Source organism: Tamandua tetradactyla, chromosome 21, assembly GCF_023851605.1.
Source record: "Tamandua tetradactyla isolate mTamTet1 chromosome 21, mTamTet1.pri, whole genome shotgun sequence".
Taxonomy (NCBI): Eukaryota; Metazoa; Chordata; class Mammalia; order Pilosa; family Myrmecophagidae; genus Tamandua; species Tamandua tetradactyla.
The window spans coordinates 16,763,420-16,787,049 of NC_135347.1; the positions used below are offsets into that span (position 1 = coordinate 16,763,420).

The 23,630-nt window shown below is 36.3% G+C and overlaps 1 protein-coding gene across 10 annotated transcripts in view; it reads right to left on the minus strand.

Annotated features, from left to right (window-relative positions):
* DCP2 (decapping mRNA 2) overlaps positions 1 to 23,630 on the minus strand; it is a 118,325-nt gene that overhangs the window by 41,262 nt on the left and 53,433 nt on the right. For all 10 annotated transcript variants that reach the window (XR_013167018.1, XR_013167017.1, XR_013167016.1 and 7 more), the window contains one exon: positions 4,596 to 4,731. Coding sequence is in view for 5 of the 10 variants with exons in the window: in XM_077138940.1 (XP_076995055.1) it covers positions 4,596 to 4,731 (136 nt within the window). In the remaining 5 variants the exon portion in view is untranslated. The remainder of the gene's footprint in view (positions 1 to 4,595; positions 4,732 to 23,630) is intronic.

Consider the following 23,630-nt stretch of genomic DNA (forward strand, 5'->3'; position numbering starts at 1 on the left):
AGAGTGATGCAACTGTTCAAAAATGGCCATGGTGATAAATATACAACTATGTGATGATATTGTGAGCCACTGATTTTACACCATGTATGGAATGTTTATATGCAAAGATTTATCAATAAAATATTTTTATAAAAATCTGAATTACCGCAGTTTGGGAAACAGATTTTGGGCCGCTAGGTCATCTGCTCTCTCCTACTACACATCTAGTAATTAACTCTTTCTCTCTTTAGAAACAAATACAATAAAAGTCACTTGAAGGACCAGAGAAAAAATATGAAACTATTCAACTTTCCCAACAGGGAAATCCCTGATACTCTCCCAAACATTAGGAACAAGTGAATTAATAGACCAAGCCATTGACATCATAGTCTTGTTTTTATGAAACTTAGTTCTATAATGGAGAATATAAGCCTACCTATAATTATATCTAAGACTTATTTCCAGAGAAGCACTTTTGTTGCTCAAATGAGGCCTCTCTCTCTCTCCAAGTCAAATTCTGCAAGTAAAATCATTACCCTCCCAACTACTTAAGACATAACGTCCATGTGTACATCTCCCTGGCACGTGGGACATGTCTCCCAGGGATGAGCCTGAGCCTGCCTCTGGCACCATGGGATCGACAATGCCTATCTGACCAAAAGAGGGAAAAGAAATGTAACAAAAGAAGCTATCAATAAAGATTTCAAATAGAGTCAAGAGGCTATTCTGGAGGTTAATCTTATACAAGCTTTAACTAGATATTGCTAATTGCCATGGTATGCTAATCCCCACCCAAGAGTATTCCTGTAAAGCCTAAAGACTACCCAGGGCTCTATCTGAGACTCTATAGAAGTTCTACTCACTAAATTTATTTCTCAGAAACGTAAAACCTGAAACCCAAAGTTACCAGTTTCTCGAAGAATATCAACCAGTTGCATCCAGCTATCTCATAATGTCGAAAACCCTTTACAACATGAAGAAGTTAGAATGGTCATTGCTAAAACATCCCTAAAGATTGGGAAAAGAACCAAAAGAGAAGGAGGAGTTGTAACAAAGAAGATAGGATTTAACAAATGGATATGACTAGTGAATCATTATATTAACATATATTTTTTGTCTCCAGAGCACCTAGAAGGAAATAACTGAAATTGTGGAACTGTAACCCACACAACACACTGGAATTTGTTCTAAAACTATTTGTTAAGTGTACTTTAAAATTTTTAAATATACAAAAACTACACTTTTTTGTATATATGTTATATTTAATAATAAAAATCATATATATATGTCTATATATATATATATATACAGAAAACATTTATACATATATATGCAGGAACATGCAAAATGAATTTGAAATTTTACAATATACCTCCTGCAAACACCCCCAATAAAAGCCAATACACACATTCATCTTCACTTGGAACGTATTTTTCTCATGTACGACTTTTTGTTTTATATTTTTATTGAGAAATCTTCACACACATACATTCCTTACATGGTGTAGTGCTGGTTTGAAAGGAAGTATGCCCCCTAGAAAAGCCATGTTTTAAGGAAAATCTGATTTCATAAAAGAAGAATAATCCCTATTCAATGCTGTATGTTTGAAACTGTAATCAGATAATGTCTCTGGATGATGTGATTTAGTCAAGAGTGGTTGTTAAGATTGTCTTTTTATTTCTTTTTCTGAATTGATGCAAATGTTCTAAGAAATGATGAATATGCAACTATGTGATGATATTGAGAATTACTGACTATATATGTAGAACGGAATTATATGTTAATGTTTTTGTTTGTTCTTAATTTTTTAAATTAATAAATAAATATTTTTTAAAAAAGAGTGGTTGTTAAGCTGGATTAGGTGATGACATGTCTCTACCCATTTGGGTGGGTCTTGATTAGTTTCTGAAGTCCTACAAAAGAGGGGACATTTTGGAGAATGAAGGAGATTCAGAGAGAGCAGAGAATGCTGCAGCACCACAAAGCACAGAGTCCACAAGCCAGCAACCTTTGGAGATGAAGAAGGAAAACGCCTCCCGGGAGCTTCAGGAAACCGGAAGCCAGGAGAGAAAGCTAGCAGATGATGCCATGTTTGCCATGTGCCCTTCCAGCTGACAGAGAAATCCTGACTGTGTTTGCCACGTGCCTTCTCACTTGAGAGAGAGACCCTGAACTTCATCGGCCTTCTTGAATCAAGGTATCTTTTCCTGGAGGCCTGTGATTGGACATTTCTATAGACTTGTTTAATTGGGACATTTTCTCAACCTTAGAATTGTAAACTAGCAACTTACTAAATTCCCTTTTGAAAAGCCATTCTGCTTCTGGTATACTGCATTCTAGCAGCTAGCAAACTAGAACAGTGTACAATCAATGGTTCACAATTTCATCACTTAGTTGTGTATTCATCACCATGATGGTTTTTCTAGAACACGTGCAACACCCCAGAAAAAGCAATAAAAAACTCATACAATACACTTTACATACCATACACTTTACCCCTCCCTCTCACTGACCACTAGTATTTCCATCTACCCAATTTATTTTTAACCTTTTTCACCCCTATTATTTATTTAATTTTTTATCCGTATTTTTTTTACTTATCTGTCCATACCCTGCAAAAAAGGAGCATCGGACACAAGGCTTTCACAATCACACACTAACACTGTAAACTTTTTATCTTTATACAGCTGTCCTCAAGAAGCAAGGCTTCTAGAGCTACAGCTCAGCAGTTTCTGATACTTCCCTTCAACCACTCCAATATAACATAAACTAAAAAGGGATATCTATATAATGTGTAACAATAACCTCCAGGATAACCTCTCCACTGTTTGAAATCTTTTTTTTTTTTAATATTTTTATTGACAAATCTTAACACACAGTCCATACATGGTGTACAATCATTGGCCCAACAATATCATCACACAGTTGTGTAAGCATCACTATGATCATTTTGTAGAACATTTGCATCACTCCAGAAAAAGAACTAAAAAGAAAAAAGAAAAACTCAGATATACCACACCCTTACCGCTCCCTCTCATTGATCACTAGTATTTTTTTCTTTTTGTAAATTTTTATTGATACGATGTATAAGCACATACAAACATCCCACACATGGTGCACAATGGCTCACAATATTATCACACAGTTGTATATTCATCACCATAATCATTTTTTAGAACATTTGCATCACTCCAGAAAAAGAAAATACTCAGACATACCATACCCCTTATCCCTTCCTCTCACTGACCACTAGTACTTCCATCTATCCAATACATATATTTTTTTAATTTTAACATTTGTTCCCCTATCATTTATTTTTTAATCTATATGTTTTACTCGTCTGTCCACACCGTAGATAAAAGGAGCATCAGATGATTGAATAATGATAAAACTTTCATAATATGACTGTGTGATTCTGAAAACCTTGAGTCTGATGCTTCTTTTATCTACCTTGTCAAGACGAGTAGAACATATGGAATAAAAATAAATAATAGGGGGAACAAATGTTAACATAAATTTAGTTTGAAATGCTAGTGATCAATGAAAGGGAAGGGTAAGGGGTATGGTATGTATACTCTTTTTTCCTTCTGTTTTCATTTTATTTTTTTCTATTGTCTTTATTTCTTTTTCTGAATTGATGCAAATGTTCTAAGAAATAATCATGATGATGAATATGCAACTACATGATGATACTGTGAATTATTGATTATATATGTAGAACGGAATAATATGTTAAGAATGTTTTTGTTCGTTTGTTGTTAATTTTTTAAATTAATATATAAATAAAATAAAGGAGCATCAGACACAAGGTTTTCACATTACACAGTTACATTGCAAAAGCAACATCATTATATAATCATCTTAAAGAAAAAAAGCTACTGGAACACAGCTCTACAGTTTCAGGCACTTCCCTCTAGCCTCCTAATACACCTTAATCTAACAAGGGGATATCTATACAATGCATAAGAATAACCTTCAGGATAACCTCTTGACTCTGTTTGGAATGTCTCAGCCACTGACACTTTATTTTGTCTATTTCTCTCTTCCCTCTTTTGGTCAAGAAGGCTTTCTCAATCCCTTGATGCCAGGTACCAGCTCATCCCAGGATTTCTGGCCCACATTTCCAGGAAGATTTACACCTCTGGGCATCATGTCCCACGAAAGAGGGAGGGCAGTGAGTCCACCTCCCAATTTGGGCTTAAAGAGAGAGGCTACATCTAAGCAACAAAAGAGGTTCTCTGGGGCGTGACTCTAAGGCCTAATTTTAAGTAGACTTAGCCTATCCTTTGCAGGAAGAACTTTCACAGGGGTGAACCCCAAGATTGAGGGCTCAGCCTACTGATTTGGTTATGACTTTTGTTTTGAAATGAACTTTCCACTGGTTGCATAAATACCAAAGAAAGATGTTAATTCCTATTTCTACTACAATGAATTTATACCAACGCTGTAAAGGTTAAGGAGTCTTAGCCCTATTTCAAACCACAACTCGGAAACAAAAGAGGCTTTGACAACAAGGCAGATTCTATAATCTCTTAATATGCAATTCCTCAATTTAGCTAAGATTCCAAAGTCAAATGATCTAAAGTTCTGAGAAATCTTAAATGTGTATCACTCACCTTTGCTTTTAGAAGGTCAGACATTTCAGAATGATTATTATATGACTTTTGCTGCAGCGGTTGCCTGTGCTTTACCCAGTGGTCACCAGGAGAGCCTTCAGGAAATAACTGCTGACTGTGACGGAATTTGGTTCGACTAAACCAAGATTTAAAAAATAAAAATCGGATTAAGAAAATTTTGACTTCTAGTTCTTCTAACACTTTGATATGTTATCTTACAAATTACATATCTGCCTCTCCCCACTAGAATGTAAGTTCCATGAGGTTAGGAATTCTTGTCTGCTTTATCTACTTCTTTATCCCCAGAACCTAGAAGACTAACCAGCATGCAATAAATATTTTTTGAATGAATTAGCAACTATAATTTTTAATATCAAACTTTTCTAAATCATCCATATAATATCCTTCCTGTAAGTGACTGCACTCTTAAAACTATAAAGAAAATAATTCTTTCTGAGTTTAGTTTTCACAAACAAAATATAAGTGGATTTTCCTTCTTAACGGAACAGACAATTCAGATTTTTATTAGGGTGTTTAAAGTATGGCATGTGGTCCTACACAGGTCAATTAGACTACTACATTATTACAGCAAAAAATTAAGGGTCCCATCTCCAATAGTTAAAAATCTACACAGAGGCTCAAAAAATAGAGAACCTAAATAATATAATAAGTGAACCAGACCTAAGACACATATGTAGAATGTTGCACGCTAAACAGCAGAACATTCTTCAGGATGTCAGGATAGACCATACACTGGAACCCAAAACCAGTCTTAACTTTTAAAAGACTGAAATTATACAATGCAGTTTAACCAACCATAATGAAATGAAGCTGGAAATCAATAACAACCAGAGAATCATATGAAAGTTTAACAACATACTTTAAAACAATCTGTGGGTCAAAGATGAAATTGTAAGACAGATCAGTAAATAACCTTGAGATGAATTAAAATGAAAATACATATCAAAACTTATAGGATGGAATGGGGCGGGACACGGTGGCTCAGCAGGCAGAGTTCTCACCTGCCATGCCAGAGACCCGAGTTCGATTCCCAGTGCCTACCCATGCCAGAAAAAACAAAACAAAACAAAAAAAACTTATAGGATCCAATCAAGGCAGTGCTGAAAGAGAAATCGATAGCTTTGAATACTTATTCAAAAAGAAAAAAGAGGTAAAGCCAACAACCTGAGAAACTGGAAAAAAGAACAGCAAACTAATCCGAACGCAAACAGCAGGGAAGAAATAATAAATATTAGAAGAGAAATTAATGAAACAGAGAACAGAAACATGGAGAGATTCAACAAAACCAAGTTAATTCTTTGAGAAGTTCAATGAGGTAGAAAAATCTTTAGCTATATGGACAAACATAAAAAGAGAGGAGATGCAAGTAAATAAAATCACAAACAAGGTGGATGGGGGCATTACCAAAGGACCCCAAAGAAATAAAAAAGATCTGCGAACAATTGATTCCCAACAAACTAGACAACTTAGATGAAATGGGCAAATTCCTAGAAAAACGAACAATCTACACTAAAAGTGAAAACCTCAACAAACCAATCACAAGTAAAAAGAATTAATCAGTTATCAAAAACCTACAAACAAAGGTGCCCAGGAGTGGATGGCATCACAGCCGAATTTTTCCAAGCATTCCAGGAAGAATTAATACCATTCCTGGTCAAATACTCGCAAAAAATTAAAGAAGAGGGAACACTACCTAATTCATTCTGTGAAGCCAACATTACCCTAATACCAAAGCCAGAAAAAGATACTACAAGAAAAGAAATCTTTAGACCAAACTCTCTAACGAATATAGATGCAAAATTCCTCAAGAAATATTTGCAACAGAGGGTCCAATATGGCGGCTTAATGAGGTGTAAAATTTAGTTTGTCCTCCAGAGCAGCTAGTAAACACCCAGGCACAGTACAGAACAACTGCTGGGGCCAGCCACATCAGTGACCAGACACGCAGCATACAGAAGTCTGGACCAGCAGCGATCCCACCCAGAACCATGAGTCCCCCAAGTCAAAGAGGCCGGTACCCTCCCCTCACAGACTGGAAAGGAAAGAGGGGAAAGGAAAGAGACTTTACTAACAGCAAGGGGCTGGGCTCAACCAAGATCCAATTGTGGAATTATTTAACAAATTCTGACAGCTAAAAACAGACCCCCAACTCAGCTGAACCTTTAGTAAAAGCTGCAGTTGCTGGTTTTTCCCCAGGCAAAGAGGGGGCAGGGCTGACAGAAAAAGAAGAAGAAAAAAAAAAAACCCAGAGGTTTTTGGATCAGACAGCACAAAAAACCTGCAAGGGTCTGGGCCCTGAAGGAAAGGAGATACACAGAGCAACGTACCAACTTGAGCTTTTGACTGGAAAACCTGAGGAACGGGGATCATGCTCTGAAAAGTATTTTGTCTTCTTTTCTTTTTGGCTGTGTTTCTACGGCTTGACTGCTATTTGGATACAACTACAAGGCTTCTCAGGCTCCCTCAGGCTCCAACTGCCCCAGACAAGGGTAGAATAAAGCTTGTCTGAGAGACAAAGAGGCTGGTCAGGGGAAAGGAGGCGATTCCCTGGAGGTTGCGCCTTCCCCAGGAGAGGGGTGGGGCCCAGCTCTGGTGGATTCACTCCCTCAAGGAATTCAGACTGAAGCAATTTAAAACCAACCTACAACCTCTCCTCTGTCTCCACCAAGCCCCCAGTAGGGAAAGTCTGCCAAAGTTAAAGAAAACCACATCACATCATGCTAGTGGGACCTGCAGGGAGACAAGTGCCACACAGCGAGCAGGACAGGAAAAACAGTCTAGAGGCTTCATAGAAAATAGTCTTTCAACCTGCTGGGTCTCACCCTCAGGGAAAACTGATACAGGTGACTCGTTCCTAACAACAAGAGGCCAGTTTTATCTGGGAAAATCTGACTGGGGACTATAGTATCTAAGGAGACCCTCCTAAGGGGGAGAAAAAAAAAAAAAAAGGGACCATATAGGCAGAACAAGAAACAAGAAAACGATAACAGAAAAATCCTGATGCACTAAACAAAACCTATGCTAGAGGTCTAGGATATGCTGAACTGAATGTCAAAGAACAGATATACAACAAAGTCATCTAGCAAAAATATCCCAGGTAAAAGAGTGAAAATAATCTATACAATAAACTCATTAAGGAAATTGAATGTCTAGATGTCAGTAAAAAATAACAAATCGTACTAGGAAAATTGAAGATATACCCCACTCAAAGAAACAAACTAACAATTCAAATGAGATACAGGAGTTGAAACAATTAATTCAGGATGTTCCAACAGACATGGAAACTTTCATCAAAAATCAACTCAATGAATTGAGAAGGGATACACAGAAGACAAGGAATGAACAAACAAGAAATCAAAAGTCTGAAAAAACAAATCACAGAACTTGATGGGAATGAAAGGCAAAGTAGAAGAGATGAAAAAAAAAACAACAATGGAAACCTACAATGTTAGCTTTCAAGAGGCAGAAGACAGGATTAGTGAACTGTAAGGAGGACATTTGAAATCCAAAAAGCAAAAAAACATATAGGGAAAAGAACTGAAAAATATGAGCAGGGACTCAGGGAAATGAATGACAACAGGAAGTACACGAATATACGTGTTCTGGTTGTTCTAGAAGGAGGACAGAAGGGAAAAGGAGGAAAAAAACTAATGAAGGAAATTATTATTGAAAATTTCCTAATTCTTATGAAAGACTTAAAATTACAGATACAAGAAGTACAGTATACCCCAAACAGAATAGATCCAAACAGACATACTCAAAGACACATACTAATCAGAATGTCAGATGTCAAAGAGAAAGAGAGAATCTTATAGAAAGAGAAAAGCAATCCATCCAATACAAGGGAAGCCCAATAAGAGTAAACGTGGATTTCTCAGGAGAAACCATGCAGGGGAGAAGGAGTGTTATGATATATTTAAGATTCTAAAAGAGAAAAGCAGCGAATCAAGAATTCCATATCCAACAAAATAATCCTTCAAAACTGAGGGGGAAATTAAAACACTCTCAGACAAAAAAAATCACTGAGAGAATCTGTGATCAAGAGACCAGCCAGCAAGAACCACTAAAGGGAACACTAGAGACAGATATGAAAAGACAGCAGAGAGAGGTGTGGAGAAGAGTGCAGAAATGAAGATTATGAGTAAAGGTAAAAAGAAAAAAAATTGGATATGATATATAAAATCCCAAAAGGCAAAATGGTAGAAGAAAGTACTATCCTTACAGTAATAACACTAAATGTTCCTGGATTAAACTCCCCAATTAAAACACACAGATTGGCAGAATGGATTAAAAACAGGACCCATATATATATATGTAGACAGCATATATATATATGCTGTCTACAGGAGATGCCTCTTAGGCCCAAGGAAAAACATAGGTTGAAAGTGAAAGGTTGGGAAAAGATACTTCATGCAAACAACAATCAGAAAAGAGCAGGAGTACCAAATTAGACTTCAAATGTAAAACAATTAAAAGGGACAAAGAAGGACACTATGAATTATTAACCACAATTAATAAAAGGAACAATTCAAAAAGAAGACATGACAATCATAAATATAAATGCACCAAAACAGAATGCTTCAAAATACAATCAAGCAAACACTGAAAAAACATATAGATACATCTACCATAACAGTTGGAGACTTCAATTTCCTGCTCTCATCAATCAACAGAACACCTAAACAGAGGATCAATGAAGAAACAGAGAAGTTGGATAATGCAATAAACGAACTAGACTTTGGTTTGTAAGAAAATTACAGACCAATCTCTCTAATGAATATAGATGTAAAAATCCTCAACAAAATTCTTGCAAATCAAATCCAGCAATACATTAAAAGAATTATACACCATGAGCAAGTAGGATTTGTCCCAGAATATGCAAGGAGGGTTCAACATAAGACAATCAATTAATGTAATACACCATATCAATAAATCAAAGCAGAAAAACCACATGACCATTTTAATTGATATAGAAAAAGCATTTGATAAAATTCAACATCCTTTCCTGTTGAAAACACTTTAAAGCATAGGAATAGAAGGGAATGTCCTCAACTTGATGAAGGGAATACAGGAAAAACCCACAACTAATATCATCCTCAATGGGGAAAAACTGAAAACTTTCCCCCTAAGATCAGATACAAGACAAGGATATCCACTATCACCACTGTTGGAAGTCCTTGCCAGAGCAATTAAACAAGAAAAAGAAATACAAGGCATCAAAATTAGAAAGGAAGAAGTAAAACTCTGTTTGCAGATGAAATGATACTATATATCGAAAAATCCACAGCAAAACTACTAGAGCTAATAAATGAATACAGCAAAGTGGCAGGTTACAAGATCAACACTCAAAAATCTGTAGTGTTTCTATACACTAGTAACGAACAATCTGAGGGGAAAATCAAGAAAAAAATTCCATTTACAATTGTAACTGAAAGAATAAAATATTTAGGAATAAACTTAACTAAAAAGACAAAAGACCTATGCAAAGAAAACTACAAGAAATTGTTAGAAGAAATCACAGAAGACCTAAAAAAATGGAAGGGCATACCATGCTCGTGGATTGGAAGGCTAAAATATAGTTAAGATGTCAATTCTACCTTAATTGATTTACAGATTCAGTGCAATACCAATTAAAATCTCAAAAACTTACTTTTCAGAAACAGATAAATCAATAACCAAATTTATTTGGAAGGGCAGGGTGCCCCAAATAGCTAAAATTATCCTGAAAAAGAAAAATAAAGTGGAGGTCTCACACAATCATAAACTCTTAGAAGAAAATGTAGTAGAGAAATACTATAAATCTTATAATAGGAGGCGGTTTCCTAGAACGTACATCCAAAGCATGAGCATTGAAGAAAGAAAGAAACAAATAGGATCTCCTCAAAACTGAACACTTTCATGCATCAAAGAACTTTGTTGAGAAAGTAAAAAGACAGCCTACACAATGGGAGAAAATATTTGGAAATGATATATCAGATAAGGGTCTAATTTCCAGAATATATAAAGAAATTGTTCAACTCAACAACAATAAGGCTGACAACCCAATTACAAAATGGGCAGAAGACATGAACAAACACTTCTCAGAAGAGGAAATACAAATGGCCAAAAGGCACATGAAAAGATGCTCAACGTTCCTGGCTATTAGGGAAATGCAAATCAAAACCACAATAAGATATCACACACCCAGCAGAATGGCCATTATCATGAAACTGAAAATGACAAGTGCTGGAGAGGATGTGGAAGAAAGAGGCAACTTATCCACTGTTGATAGGAATGTCAAATGGTACAACTGCTGTGGAAGGCAGCCTGGCGGTTCCTCAGGAAGCTAAGTATAGAATTGCCACATGACCCACCAATACCATTGCTAGGTATCTACTCAGAGGGCATGAGGGCAAGGATACAAATGGACATTTGCACACCAATGTTTATAGCAGCATTATTTACCATTGCCAAGAGATGGAAACAGCCAAAATGTCCATCAACACAAGAGTGGCTAAACAAGATATATATACATATGATGGTATATTATGCAGCTGTAAGAAAGAATTAAGTTATGAAGTATGTAACAACATGGATGGACCCTAAGGACATTATGCTGAGTGAGATCAGCCAGAAACAAAAGGACAAATACTGCATGGTCTCACTGATATGAACTAACATTAATTAGGAACCTGGAGAATTTCAGGTCAGAAGAAACACCATCAGGAAATAAAAATAGGGTAGATACTGGGTAACTGAGCTGAACGGATACAGATTGTGCAAGAGGAGTGACTGTAAAAATTCAGAAATGGATAGCACAATACGACCAAACTATAATACAATAATGTTAGTACATTGAATGAAGCTGAATGTGAGGATGATAGAGAGAGGAGGGCTGAGGGGACAATGAAATCTGAAGTAAAGATAGATGATAAAGACTGATATGGTATAATCTATGAATGTCTGGAGTGTATAATGATAGTGACCAAATGCACAAATTAAAAAATGTTTTTGAAAACAAAAAGTGTTTTTTGCACGAGGAAGAACAAAGAATGTCAATATTGCAGGCTGCTGAAAATATATGAAAATCCATATTTTAAAACTTAAAAAAATAATAACTAAAACAATTAAGGATCTAGGAATAAACTTAAGTAGGACACAACTTAACTAGTATGACTGAATGAACCAGGGATGAAATAAACTTAACTAGTATAATTGCTGAATCATTATATTGGCATTTTTTGCCCCCAGGAACTTAGAGCAGCTTGAAGTAAAATCCTAATTGGTAAAATTATGACACAACAAATTCTAAAATTTGTTATACAACCAATTGTAGCAGTGTGCTTTGAAATTTATTACTTTTTTATATATATGTTATTTTTCACAAAAAAGAGAAAAAAGAGAAGATGGAGTATAACAGAAGACAGGATTTAATAAATGAGTATGACTACTGAATCATTATATTGATATATCTTTTGGTCTCCAGTGCTTGGAGCAACTAGGAGAAAAAAACAAAAAATAGTGGAACTAGAACCCATACCAAACTGTAAACTCTCTTCTTTATCTACTTGTTAAAATGTACTTAGGGGAAGTTACGGAGAAGATGGCGGCTTAGTAACACGCGCGGGTCTTACATCCTCCTCCAGAACAGCTACTAAAGAAATAGAAACGGTACAGAAAAGCTCCCGGAGCCACGACAGAGACCAAAAACACAGCGTACCCCATTCTGGAACGGCTGAACCAGCAGGGAGAATCTGCAGCGGTGAGATCAACGAGGGGCGAGCACTTCCCCGGGTTGGGGCGGCTGGTGGCCGGAGTCCCTCCCTCCCTCCTTCCCGGGCCAGCTGGAGAATTGGATAGGCGGTCTCCTCAAGCCACGGCGGCTGGTGGCCCCCACACCACGCATGGCCTCCCGGACCAGCTGGGAGAATTGGATCAGAGGTCCCCCAAGCCGTGGAGACTGGTGACCGGGGTCCCTTGCACACACGTGGCTTCCCGGTCCAGCTGCGAACGTTGGATAGGCACTCACCCAAGCCATGGGGGCCGGCGCCCACCGCCACGCTTGGCGTCCCAGGCTGGCTGGGAGATTTGGAACGGCACTTCCCCAAGCCGCGGAGGTCGGCGACCCTCCCCACGCGCGGATTCCAGGGCCGGCTGGGAGAATCGGATTGGTACTTCCCTGAGCGGCGGCAGCCGGCGCCCCCGTCCCACGTGCGGATTCCCGGTCCAGCTGGGAGATCCGGATCGGCACTTCCCCAAGCCACTTCGGCTGGCGACCCTCCCCCACAGTGAGAGTTTTCTAAAGTTAAAGGAGCCACAGCATCTTTAACTGGTGGGACCCGCAGAGAGACGAGCACCACAAGAGCCACCTACTGGGCAGGATAAGAAAAACAGAGCCCAGAGATTTCACAGAAAAATCTTTCAACCTGCTGGGTCCCACACCCAAGGAAATCTGATTAAATGCCCAGACGCCAGCAGAAAATAACGGATGACGCTCGGAGAATTGAAGATATGGCCCAGTCAAAGGAACAAACCAATAGTTCAAATGAGATACAGGAGCTGAGACAACTAATGCTGAATATATGAACAGAAATGGAAAACCTCTTCAAAAACCAAATCAATAAATTGAGGGAGGACATGAAGAAGACATGGGCTGAACAGAAAAAAGAAACAGAAAATCTGAAACAACAAATCGCAGAACTTATGGGAGTGAAGGACAAAGTAGAAAAGATGGAAAAAACAATGGATACCTACAATGATAGATTTAAAGAGATAGAAACTAGAATTAGTGAATTGGAGGATGGAACATCTGAATTCCAAAAAGAAACAGAAACTATAGGGAAAAGAATGGAAAAATTTGAACAGGGGATCAGGGAACTCAAGGACAATATGAACCGCACAAATATACGTGTTCTGTGTCCCAGAAGGAGAGAAGGGAAAAGGAGGAGAAAAACTAATGGAAGAAATTATCACTGAAAATTTCCCAACTCTTATGAAAGACCTAAACTTACAGATCCAAGAAGTGCAGCACACCCCAAAGAGATTAGACCCAAATAGGCGTTCTCCAAGACACTTACTAGTTAGAATGTCAGAGGTGAAAGAGAAAGAGAGGATCTTGAAAGCAGTGAGAGAGAAGCAATCCATCACATACAAGGGAAACCCAATAACACTATGTGTAGATTTCTCAGCAGAAACCATGGAAGCTAGAAGACAGTGGGACGATATATTTAAGTTACTAAAAGAGAAAACTGCCAAGTAAGATTCCTATATCCAGCAAAATTGTCCTTCAAAAATGAGGGAGAAATTAAAACGTTCTCAGACAAAAAGTCACTGAGAGAATTTGTGACCAAGAAACCAGCTCTGCAAGAAATACTAAATGGAGCACTAGAGTCAGATACGAAAAGACAGAAGAGAGAGGTATGGAGAAGAGTGTAGAAAAGTCAGATATGATATATATAATACAAAAGGCAAAATGGCAGAGGAAAATATTATTCAAACAGTAATAACTCTAAATGTTAATGGACTGAATTCCCCAATCAAAAGACATAGACTGGCAGAATGGATTAAAAAACAGGATCCTTCTATATGTTGTCTACAGGAAACACATCTTAGACCCAAAGATAAACATAGGTTGAAAGTGAAAGGTTGGGAAAAGATATTTCATGCAAATAACAACCAGAAAAGAGCAGGAGTAGCTATACTAATATCCAACAAATTAGACTTCAAATGTAAAACAGTTAAAAGAGACAAAGAAGGACACTATATACTAAAAGGAACAATTAAACAAGAAGACATAACAATCATAAATATTTACGCACCGAACCAGAATGTCCCAAAATACGTGAGGAATACACTGCAAACACTGAAAAGGGAAACAGACAAATGTACCGTAATAGTTGGAGACTTCAATTCACCACTCTCATCAATGGACAGAACATCGAGACAGAGGATCAATAAAGAAATAGAGAGTCTGAATATTACTATAAATGAGCTAGACTTAACAGACATTTATAGCACATTACATCCCACAACAGCAGGATACACCTTTTTCTCAAGTGCTCATGGATCATTCTCAAAGATAGACCATATGCTGGGTCACAAAGCAAGCCTTAAAAAATTTAAAAAGTTTGAAATCACACACAACACTTTCTCGGATCATAAAGGAATGAAGTTGGAAATCAATAATAGGCCAAGTGCCAGAAAATTCACAAATACTTGGAGGCTCAACAACACACTCTTAAACAATCAGTGGGTCAAAGAAGAAATTGCAAGAGAAATTAGTAAATACCTAGAGGCGAATGAAAACGAAAACACAACATATCAAAACTTATGGGATGCAGCAAAGGCAATGCTAAGAGGGAAATTTATTGCCCTAAATGACTATATCAGAAAAGAAGAAAAGGCAAAAATGCAGGAATTAACTGTCCACTTGGAAGAACTGGAGAAAGAACAGCAAACTAACCCCAAAGCAAGCAAAAAGAAAGAAATAACAAAGATTAGAGCAGAAATAAATGAAATTGAAAACAATAGAGAAAATCAATAAGACCAGAAGTTGGTTCTATGAGAAAATCAATAAGACTGATGGGCCCTTAGCAAGATTGACAAAAAGAAGAGAGAGGATGCAAATAAATAAGATCAGAAATGGAAGAGGAGACATAACTACTGACCTCACAGAAATAAAGGGGGTAATAACAGGACACTATGAACAACTTTACGCTAATAAATACAACAATTTAGAGGAAATGGACGGGTTCCTGGAAAGACATGAACAACCAACTTTGACTCAAGAAGAAATAAATGACCTCAACAAACCAATCACAAGTAAAGAAATTGAATTAGTCATTCAAAAGCTTCCTAAAAAGAAAAGTCCAGGACCAGACGGCTTCACATGTGAATTCTATCAAACATTCCAGAAAGAATTAGTACCAACTCTCCTCAAACTCTTCAAAAAAAATAGAAGTGGAGGGAAAACTACCTAATTCATTTTACGAAGCCAACATCACCCTCAAACCAAAACCAGGCAAAGATATTACAAAAAAGGAAAACTACAGACCAATCTCTCTAACGAATATAGATGCAAAAATCCTCAATAAAATTCTAGCAAATCGAATCCAAAAACACATTAAAAGAATTATACATCATGACCAAGTAGGATTCATCCCAGGTATGCAAGGATGGTTCAACATAAGAAAATCAATTAATGTAATACACCACATCAACAAATCAAAGCAGAAAAATCGCATGATCATCTCAATTGATGCAAAGAAGGCATTTGACAAGATTCAACATCCTTTCCTGTTGAAAACACTTCAAAGGATAGGAATACAAGGGAACTTCCTTAAAATAATAGAGGGAATATATGAAAAACCCAAAGCTAATATCATCCTCAGTGGGAAAAAATTGAAAACTTTCCCGCTAAGATCAGGAACAAGACAAGGATGTCCACTATCATCACTATTATTCAACATTGTGTTGGAGGTTCTAGCCACAGCAATTAGACAAGAAAAAGAAATACAAGGCATCAAAATTGGAAAGGAAGAAGTAAAACTATCACTGTTTGCAGACAATATGATAATATACGTCGAAAACCCGGAAAAATCCACAACAAAACTACTGGAGCTAATACATGAGTACAGCAAAGTAGCAGGTTACAAGATCAACATTCAAAAATCTATAGCATTTTTATACACTAGTAATGAACAAGCTGAGGGGGAAATCAAGAAACGAATCCCATTTACAATTGCAACTAAAAGAATAAAATACCTAGGAATACATTTAACTAAAGAGACAAAAAACCTATATAAAGAAAACTACAAAAAACTGCTAAAAGAAATCACAGAAGACCTAAATAGATGGAAGGGCATACGGTGTTCATGGATTGGAAGACTAAATATAGTTAAGATGTCAATCCTACCCAAATTGATCTACAGATTCAATACAATACCAATCAAAATCCCAACAACTTATTTTTCAGAAATAGAAAAACCAATAAGCAAATTTATCTGGAAGGGCAGGGTGCCCCGAATTGCTAAAAACATCTTGAGGAAAAAAAAAAAAAGGAAGCTGGAGGTCTCGCGCTGCCGGACTTTAACGCATATTATGAAGCCACAGTGGTCAAAACAGCATGGTATTGGCATAAAGATAGATATATCGACCAATGGAATCGAACAGAGTGCTCAGATATAGACCCTCTCATCTACGGACATTTGATCTTTGATAAGGCAGTCAAGCCAACTCACCTGGGACAGAACAGTCTCTTCAATAAATGGTGCCTAGAGAACTGGATATCCATATGCAAAAGAATGAAAGAAGACCCATATCTCACACCCTATACAAAAGTTAACTCAAAATGGATCAAAGATCTAAACATTAGGTCTAAGATCATAAAATAGTTAGAGGAAAATGTAGGGAGATATCTTACGAAACTTACAATTGGAGGCGGTTTTATGGACCTTAAACCGAAAGCAAGAGCACTGAAGAAGGAAATAAATAAATGGGAGCTCCTCAAAATTAAACACTTTTGTGCATCAAAGAACTTCATCAAGAAAGTAGAAAGACAGCCTACACAATGGGAGACAATATTTGGAAATGACATATCAGATAAAGGTTTAGTATTCAGAATTTATAAAGAGATTGTTCAACTCAACAACAAAAAGACAGCCAACCCAATTACAAAATGGGAAAAAGACTTGAACAGACACCTACCAGAAGAGGAAATACAAATGGCCAAAAGGCACATGAAGAGATGCTCAATGTCCCTGGCCATTAGAGAAATGCAAATCAAAACCACAATGAGATATCATCTCACACCCACCAGAATGGCCATTATCAACAAAACAGAAAATGACAAGTGCTGAAGAGGATGCGGAGAAAGAGGCACATTAATCCACTGTTGGTGGGAATGTCAAATGGTGCAACCACTGTGGAAGGCAGTTTGGCAGTTCCTCAAAAAACTGAATATAGAGTTGCCATACAACCCAGCAATACCATTGCTAGGTATCTACTCAAAGGACTTAAGGGCAAAGACACAAACGGACATTTGCACACCAATGTTTATAGCAGCGTTATTTACAATTGCAAAGAGATGGAAACAGCCAAAATGTCCATCAACAGACGAGTGGCTAAACAAACTGTGGTATATACATACGATGGAATATTATGTAGCTTTAAGACAGGATAAACTTATGAAGCATGTAATAACATGGATGGACCTAGAGAACATTATGCTGAGTGAGTCTAGCCAAAAACTAAAAGACAAATACTGTATGGTCCCACTGATGTGAACCGACATTCGAGAATAAACTTGGAATACGTCATTGGTAACAGAGACCAGCAGGATTTAGAAACAGGGTAAGATAATGGGTAATTGGAGCTGAAGGGATACAGAGTGTGCAACAGGACTAGATACAAAAACTCAAAAATGGACAGCACAATACTACCTAATTGTAATGTAATTATGTTAAAACACTGAATGAAGCTGCATCTGAGCTATAGTTTTTTGTTTGTTTGTTTGTTTGTGCTTTTTGTTTTTTCTTTTTCCTTTTTTGTCTTTTTTATATTTTTTTATTTTTTATTTTTATTATTATTTTTATTTTTTCTCTATATTATCATTCTATACCTTTTGCTGTTGTTTTGCTAGTTCTTTTCCTAAATCGATGCAAATGTACTAAGAAATGATGATCACACATCTATGTGATGATATTAAGAATTACTGATTGCATATGTAGAATGGAATGATTTCTAAATGTTGTTAGTTAATTTTTTTTAATTAATTAAAAAAAAAAGAAATCCTCAACAAAATCCTAGCCAACTGAATCCAGCAACACATTAAAAGAATTATACATCATGACCAAGTAGGGTTCATCCCAGGTATGCAAGGATGGTTCAACATAACAAAATCAATTAATGTAATGCACCATAACAAAAAATCAAAGCAGAGAACCACATGATCATCTCAATTGATGCAGAAAGGCATCTGACAAAATTCAACATTCTTTCCTGTTGAAAATACTTCAAAGGATAGGAATAGATGGAACTTCCTCAACATGATAAGGGAAATACACGAAAAATCCACTGCTAACATTATCCTCAAAGGTGAGAAACTGAAAGCTTTCCCTTTAAGAGCAGGAACAAGATAAGAATGGCCACTGCATCACTGTTATTCAACATTGTGTTAGAAGTTCCAGCTAGAGCAATTAAGCAAGAAAAAGAAATAGGAGGCATTCAAATTGGAAACAGAAGTAAAAACTGTCACTACTTACAGATAATATGATCCTATATTTAGAAAATTCTGAAAAGATGAGAACAAAGATACTAGAGCTAATAAGTTCATCAAAGTAGTGTGATACAAAATCAACATGCAAAAATCTGACTCCCCAGGGTGTAAATCTCCCTGGCAACATGGGACAGAAAGCCTGCAAGAAGCCAGAACTCAGCATTAAGAGATTGAGAAAGCCTTCTTCATCAAAAGGGGGAGGAAAGAAATGAGACAAAATAAAGTTTCAGTGGCTGAGATATTTCAAACAGAGTCATGAGGTTATCCTGGAGGTTATTCTTTTTTTTTTTTTTTTTTAAAGGAAAGACAGAGAGAAGGAAGGAAGGATAGAAGGAAGGAAGGAAGAAAGGGAAACATTTTTAAACATTTTCTTGTTTTATTGTATTCTGTTTCTCCGTTTTTGTTACATGGGCTGGGGCCGGGAATCGAACCGAGGTCCTCCGGCATAGCAGGCAAGCACTTTGCCCGCTGAGCCACCGCGGCCCGCCCTGGAGGTTATTCTTGAGCATTACATAAATATCCCTTTTTAGTGTGTGGTGTTATTGGAGTATCTGGCAGGAATGACCTGAAACTATTGAGTTGTGCTCTAGTAACCTTGATTCTTGATGACAACTGTATAAAGATAGAACGTTTACAATGTGACTGTGAGATTGTGAAAACCTTGTATCTGGTGCTCTTTATATCCAGGGTATGGACAGATGAGTAAAAAATATGGATAATAAATAAATAATAGGGGGAACAAAGGTTAAAATAAATTGGATAGATGGAAATACTAGTGGTCACTGAGGGAAGGATAAGGTGTATAGTATGTATGAGTTTTTTCTTTTTCCTTTTATTTCTTTTTCTAGAGTGATATAAATGTTCTAAAAAGCGATCATGGTAATGAATACACAACTATGCAATGATATTGTGAGCCATCAACGGTACACCATGTATACTATGCAGGTGTGTGAAGATTTCTCATGTATAGAAAAATTATGATTTTTTTTTCTGAAAGTAATCTTATCTTTAAATAGCATTGGTTGGAGACTAAATGGTGCTTCTATACACTAGCAAAAGCTATCCAAGGAGATAATCAAGAAAAAAAATTCTGTTCACAATAGCAACTGAAAGAATCAACCTCATAACATTGCTAAAAGAAATCAAAGAAGCCCTAAATAAACGGAAAGACATTCCATGTTCATGGACTGAAGGCTAAATGTCATAAATTTGTCATTTTACCCAAACTGATGTAAAGATTCAATGCAATACCACTCAAAATTCCAACAAACTACTTTGCAGAAATAGAAAAAGACTAAAATAAATGGTGGCTAAATAGATGGCCTCTTTAAATCTGGTTGCTTTACTACTGATGACAAAGGCAAGACTTTCTTAATTTGCAGTTCAGAAAGCTCTCTTCCCAATTCAGTGGCAGAGAAAAAAAGGAAGATTAAGCACCAACCTAAACAGACACTCTGTAATTATAAGATTTTTAGGTTTAGAGTCACTTCACTTAATTTTTTCATGACCCAGAATTCAATCCAGAAGATTAAAAGAATAGTACTTTTGGTTTTATTCATGAAAATAAAGGACTTCACTAGTTAATAAAGCTGAGAAAAAAATGTAGCATCAGTCAAAGCAACTAAGATCCCAATGCAAAATTTTTAAAAAATTAACTACATATTATTTCCATTATAACAGGTAACACTTATGTTTATACATGTGTAAAACAAGATGTAATGCCCTGAAGGTGAATTGCTCAATGCAGAACTGTATTAGGATTCCAATGTTGGAGCAACCTCAGAAGCTTATCAGTTTTAAATAAAAGATTGATGATGTTTCTGCAATATAATATTCAGGCCAATCAGCCACCAAATTTTCAACACGAGAATGATGAGCATAATATAAATCAATAAAATCAATTATTCTCTCTTTAAAAAAAAAAAAAAAAAAGTAGTACCACAAAATATTTAGGAGAAAATGTAGGGAAACATCTCCAAGATCTAGTGATAGGCAGTAGGTTCTTGGATTTTTCACCCAAAGCACAAGCAATGGAAGAAAAAATAGATAAAATGGGAACTCCTCAAAATTGGAATACTTAAGTGTTTAAAAGGACTTTGTCAAAAGGGTAAAAAGGCAACTGCCTCAATGGGAGAAAATATTTGGAAAACATATATCTGATAAAGGTCTGATATCCAGAATATATAAAGAAATCTTACAACTCAACAATAAAAAACCAAACAACCCAATTAAAAAATGAGTAAAAGACATGAACAGACATTTCTGCAAGAGAAAATACAGATGGCTAAAAAGCAAATAATATTCTCAGCTTCATTAGCTATTAGGGAAATATAAATTAAAACCACAATTATATCTCACACCTACTAGCATGGCTGCTATTAAACACACAAGAAATTCCAAGTGTTGGAGAGGATGTAGAAAAATTGGAACACTTAATTCACTGCTGGTGGGAATGTAAAATGATGCATCCGCTGCGGAGGATGGTTTGGCAGTTCCTCAGGAATCTAAATATAGAGCTGCCTTATGACCCAGCAACCGCACTATTCAGGATATACTCAGAAGATCTGAAAGCAGGGACGTAAACGACATTTGCACACTGATATTCATAGTGGCTTATTCTAAACTGCCAAAAGATGGAAACAACCCATGTGTCCATCAATAGGTGAATGGATAAAAAATTGTGGTATATACACACAGTGGAATATTATTCAGCAGTAAGAAGGAATGAAGTCCTGAAGCAAACAACAAAATAGATGAAGCTTGAGGACACTATGTTAAATGAAATGCCAGACAAAATGACAAATACTGTATGATCTCATAAATATGAATTATAATATGTAAATTCTTAGACATAAAATATAGAATATAGGTTTCCAGGATGTAGACTGAAACTAAAGAATGGGGAGCGGTTGCTCAATATGTGCAAAATGTTTAAATACGTTGAATTTAAACATTTGGAAATGGACAGAGGTGATGGTAGCACATTATTGTGAGAGCAATTAACAGTGCTGGTGCGTGAACACGGTGGAAAGGGGAAGTTCAGAATTATGTCTGTCACTAGAAGGAAAGCTGGAATGTGTAAACATGGGAATGTGTAACAGTGAAATCTTGTGGTGGACAAAGTCCATGATTATACAACTATAAAAATGTTCTTTCATGAACTAGAACAAATACACGATATTATTCCAAGGAGTTAATAATAGAGGGGTATGTGGGAAGAATTGTACCTATTGCAAACTATGGATTACAGTTACCAGTAATGTTTTAATACTCTTTCCTCAACAAAAACAAATATAATACACCAATACTATGAATCAATAGTAGGGAGTGATAAAGGGCATGGGAGGATTTGAATTTTATTTTTATTCCTTTTCTGTTCTAAAATTGATCATGGGGTTATATGCACAATTATGTGATGATACTGTGAGCCAGTGATTGTATACTTTGGATGGTTTGGATGGTGTGTGAATATACCTCAATGAACCTCTATCTAAAAAGAAAAAAAGTAAGGGTGCCAAGACAATAGGATGAGCAAATTAAATAAAGATTTGCTCTTTAACTGAATAGCAAATTTTTATGGAAAAGAATCAGATCCTCAAAAGCGACACTCATGGAACAGTCTGTAATATAAGGAATCTCATTATATAATACCACTTACATATATAAGCCCAGAATCACTGATTCCAAGAACCAAATTACAGTAAGACTGTTTCAAAATATTTCAGAGTCCTTTCCCTTTCCCATTTAAACTTACAATAAAATTACAGTCCTCTAGCCTACCATTAGACAAAATTCAGATAAAGTAGCCAACACATCATCAGTCATCAGTTTACACACTTTAAAAAAACCACCACCCTCAAGAAAATTGACATTTCATCAGTTTGCTTTATTTCTTTATTCCACTCACCAAGGCCACAAACTAAGACTAAAAGATAAGAGAATACTATCACACATTAAGGGAAAAAGAGTCCCCCAAACATGGAAATTTGTGCAATTTTTTTTCCCCAAACACTGTGCCACTACTTCATAATTTTTTAGTAGTGTCTTTCTTTTTTATCTTGGCCACATTCCCATCTATCATACTTTTCCTATACTTATTTCACTTATGTATAGCTGTATATAATTTCTTTTTAATAATTATAGATTCTGAGAGGCAGAAATGACTCTCAATGTATTTAGTCCAAACTCCTATCCTCATAAAACCCAACTAAAATGGAATGCTACTTAATTTTTTAAAATATTGATGGTAGAAGTAGTCTACCTCTATTATTTAAATTATAAAGCCCTAAGATAAAATCAGAGCATCCAAATTGGAGAAAATAAAAGCAACTTTTTCTCAACCTAACAGAGGCAAGTTTTAGTACACTGATTACAAAAATATCATATACGCTTTTTAAACAAAGTTATATCTCAAGGCTACTCTTTAATTGTGATTTTTTTTTTTTGTATGCTGGATGGCAGGAGTCACATTTCATTCTTTTTCCATGTGAGTATCCTATTATTGCAGCACATTTGTTGAATTTTTTGTTTGTGAAGTGCATGGGCTGGGAAATAGAACCTGGGTCTCTCGCATAGCAGGTGAGGATTCTACCATTAAACTACCCTTGTACCCCCTAATTGTGATTTTTGACACAGTTAAGTGCCAAACAAAAAAAAAAGGTTTTGTGGCTCATGTCACTCTATGGTGAGGAATATGAAGAAAAAAAAGCAAGTCAAGGGCTTCACAGCATTATCATTCAGACTTTAACAAATTATATGTT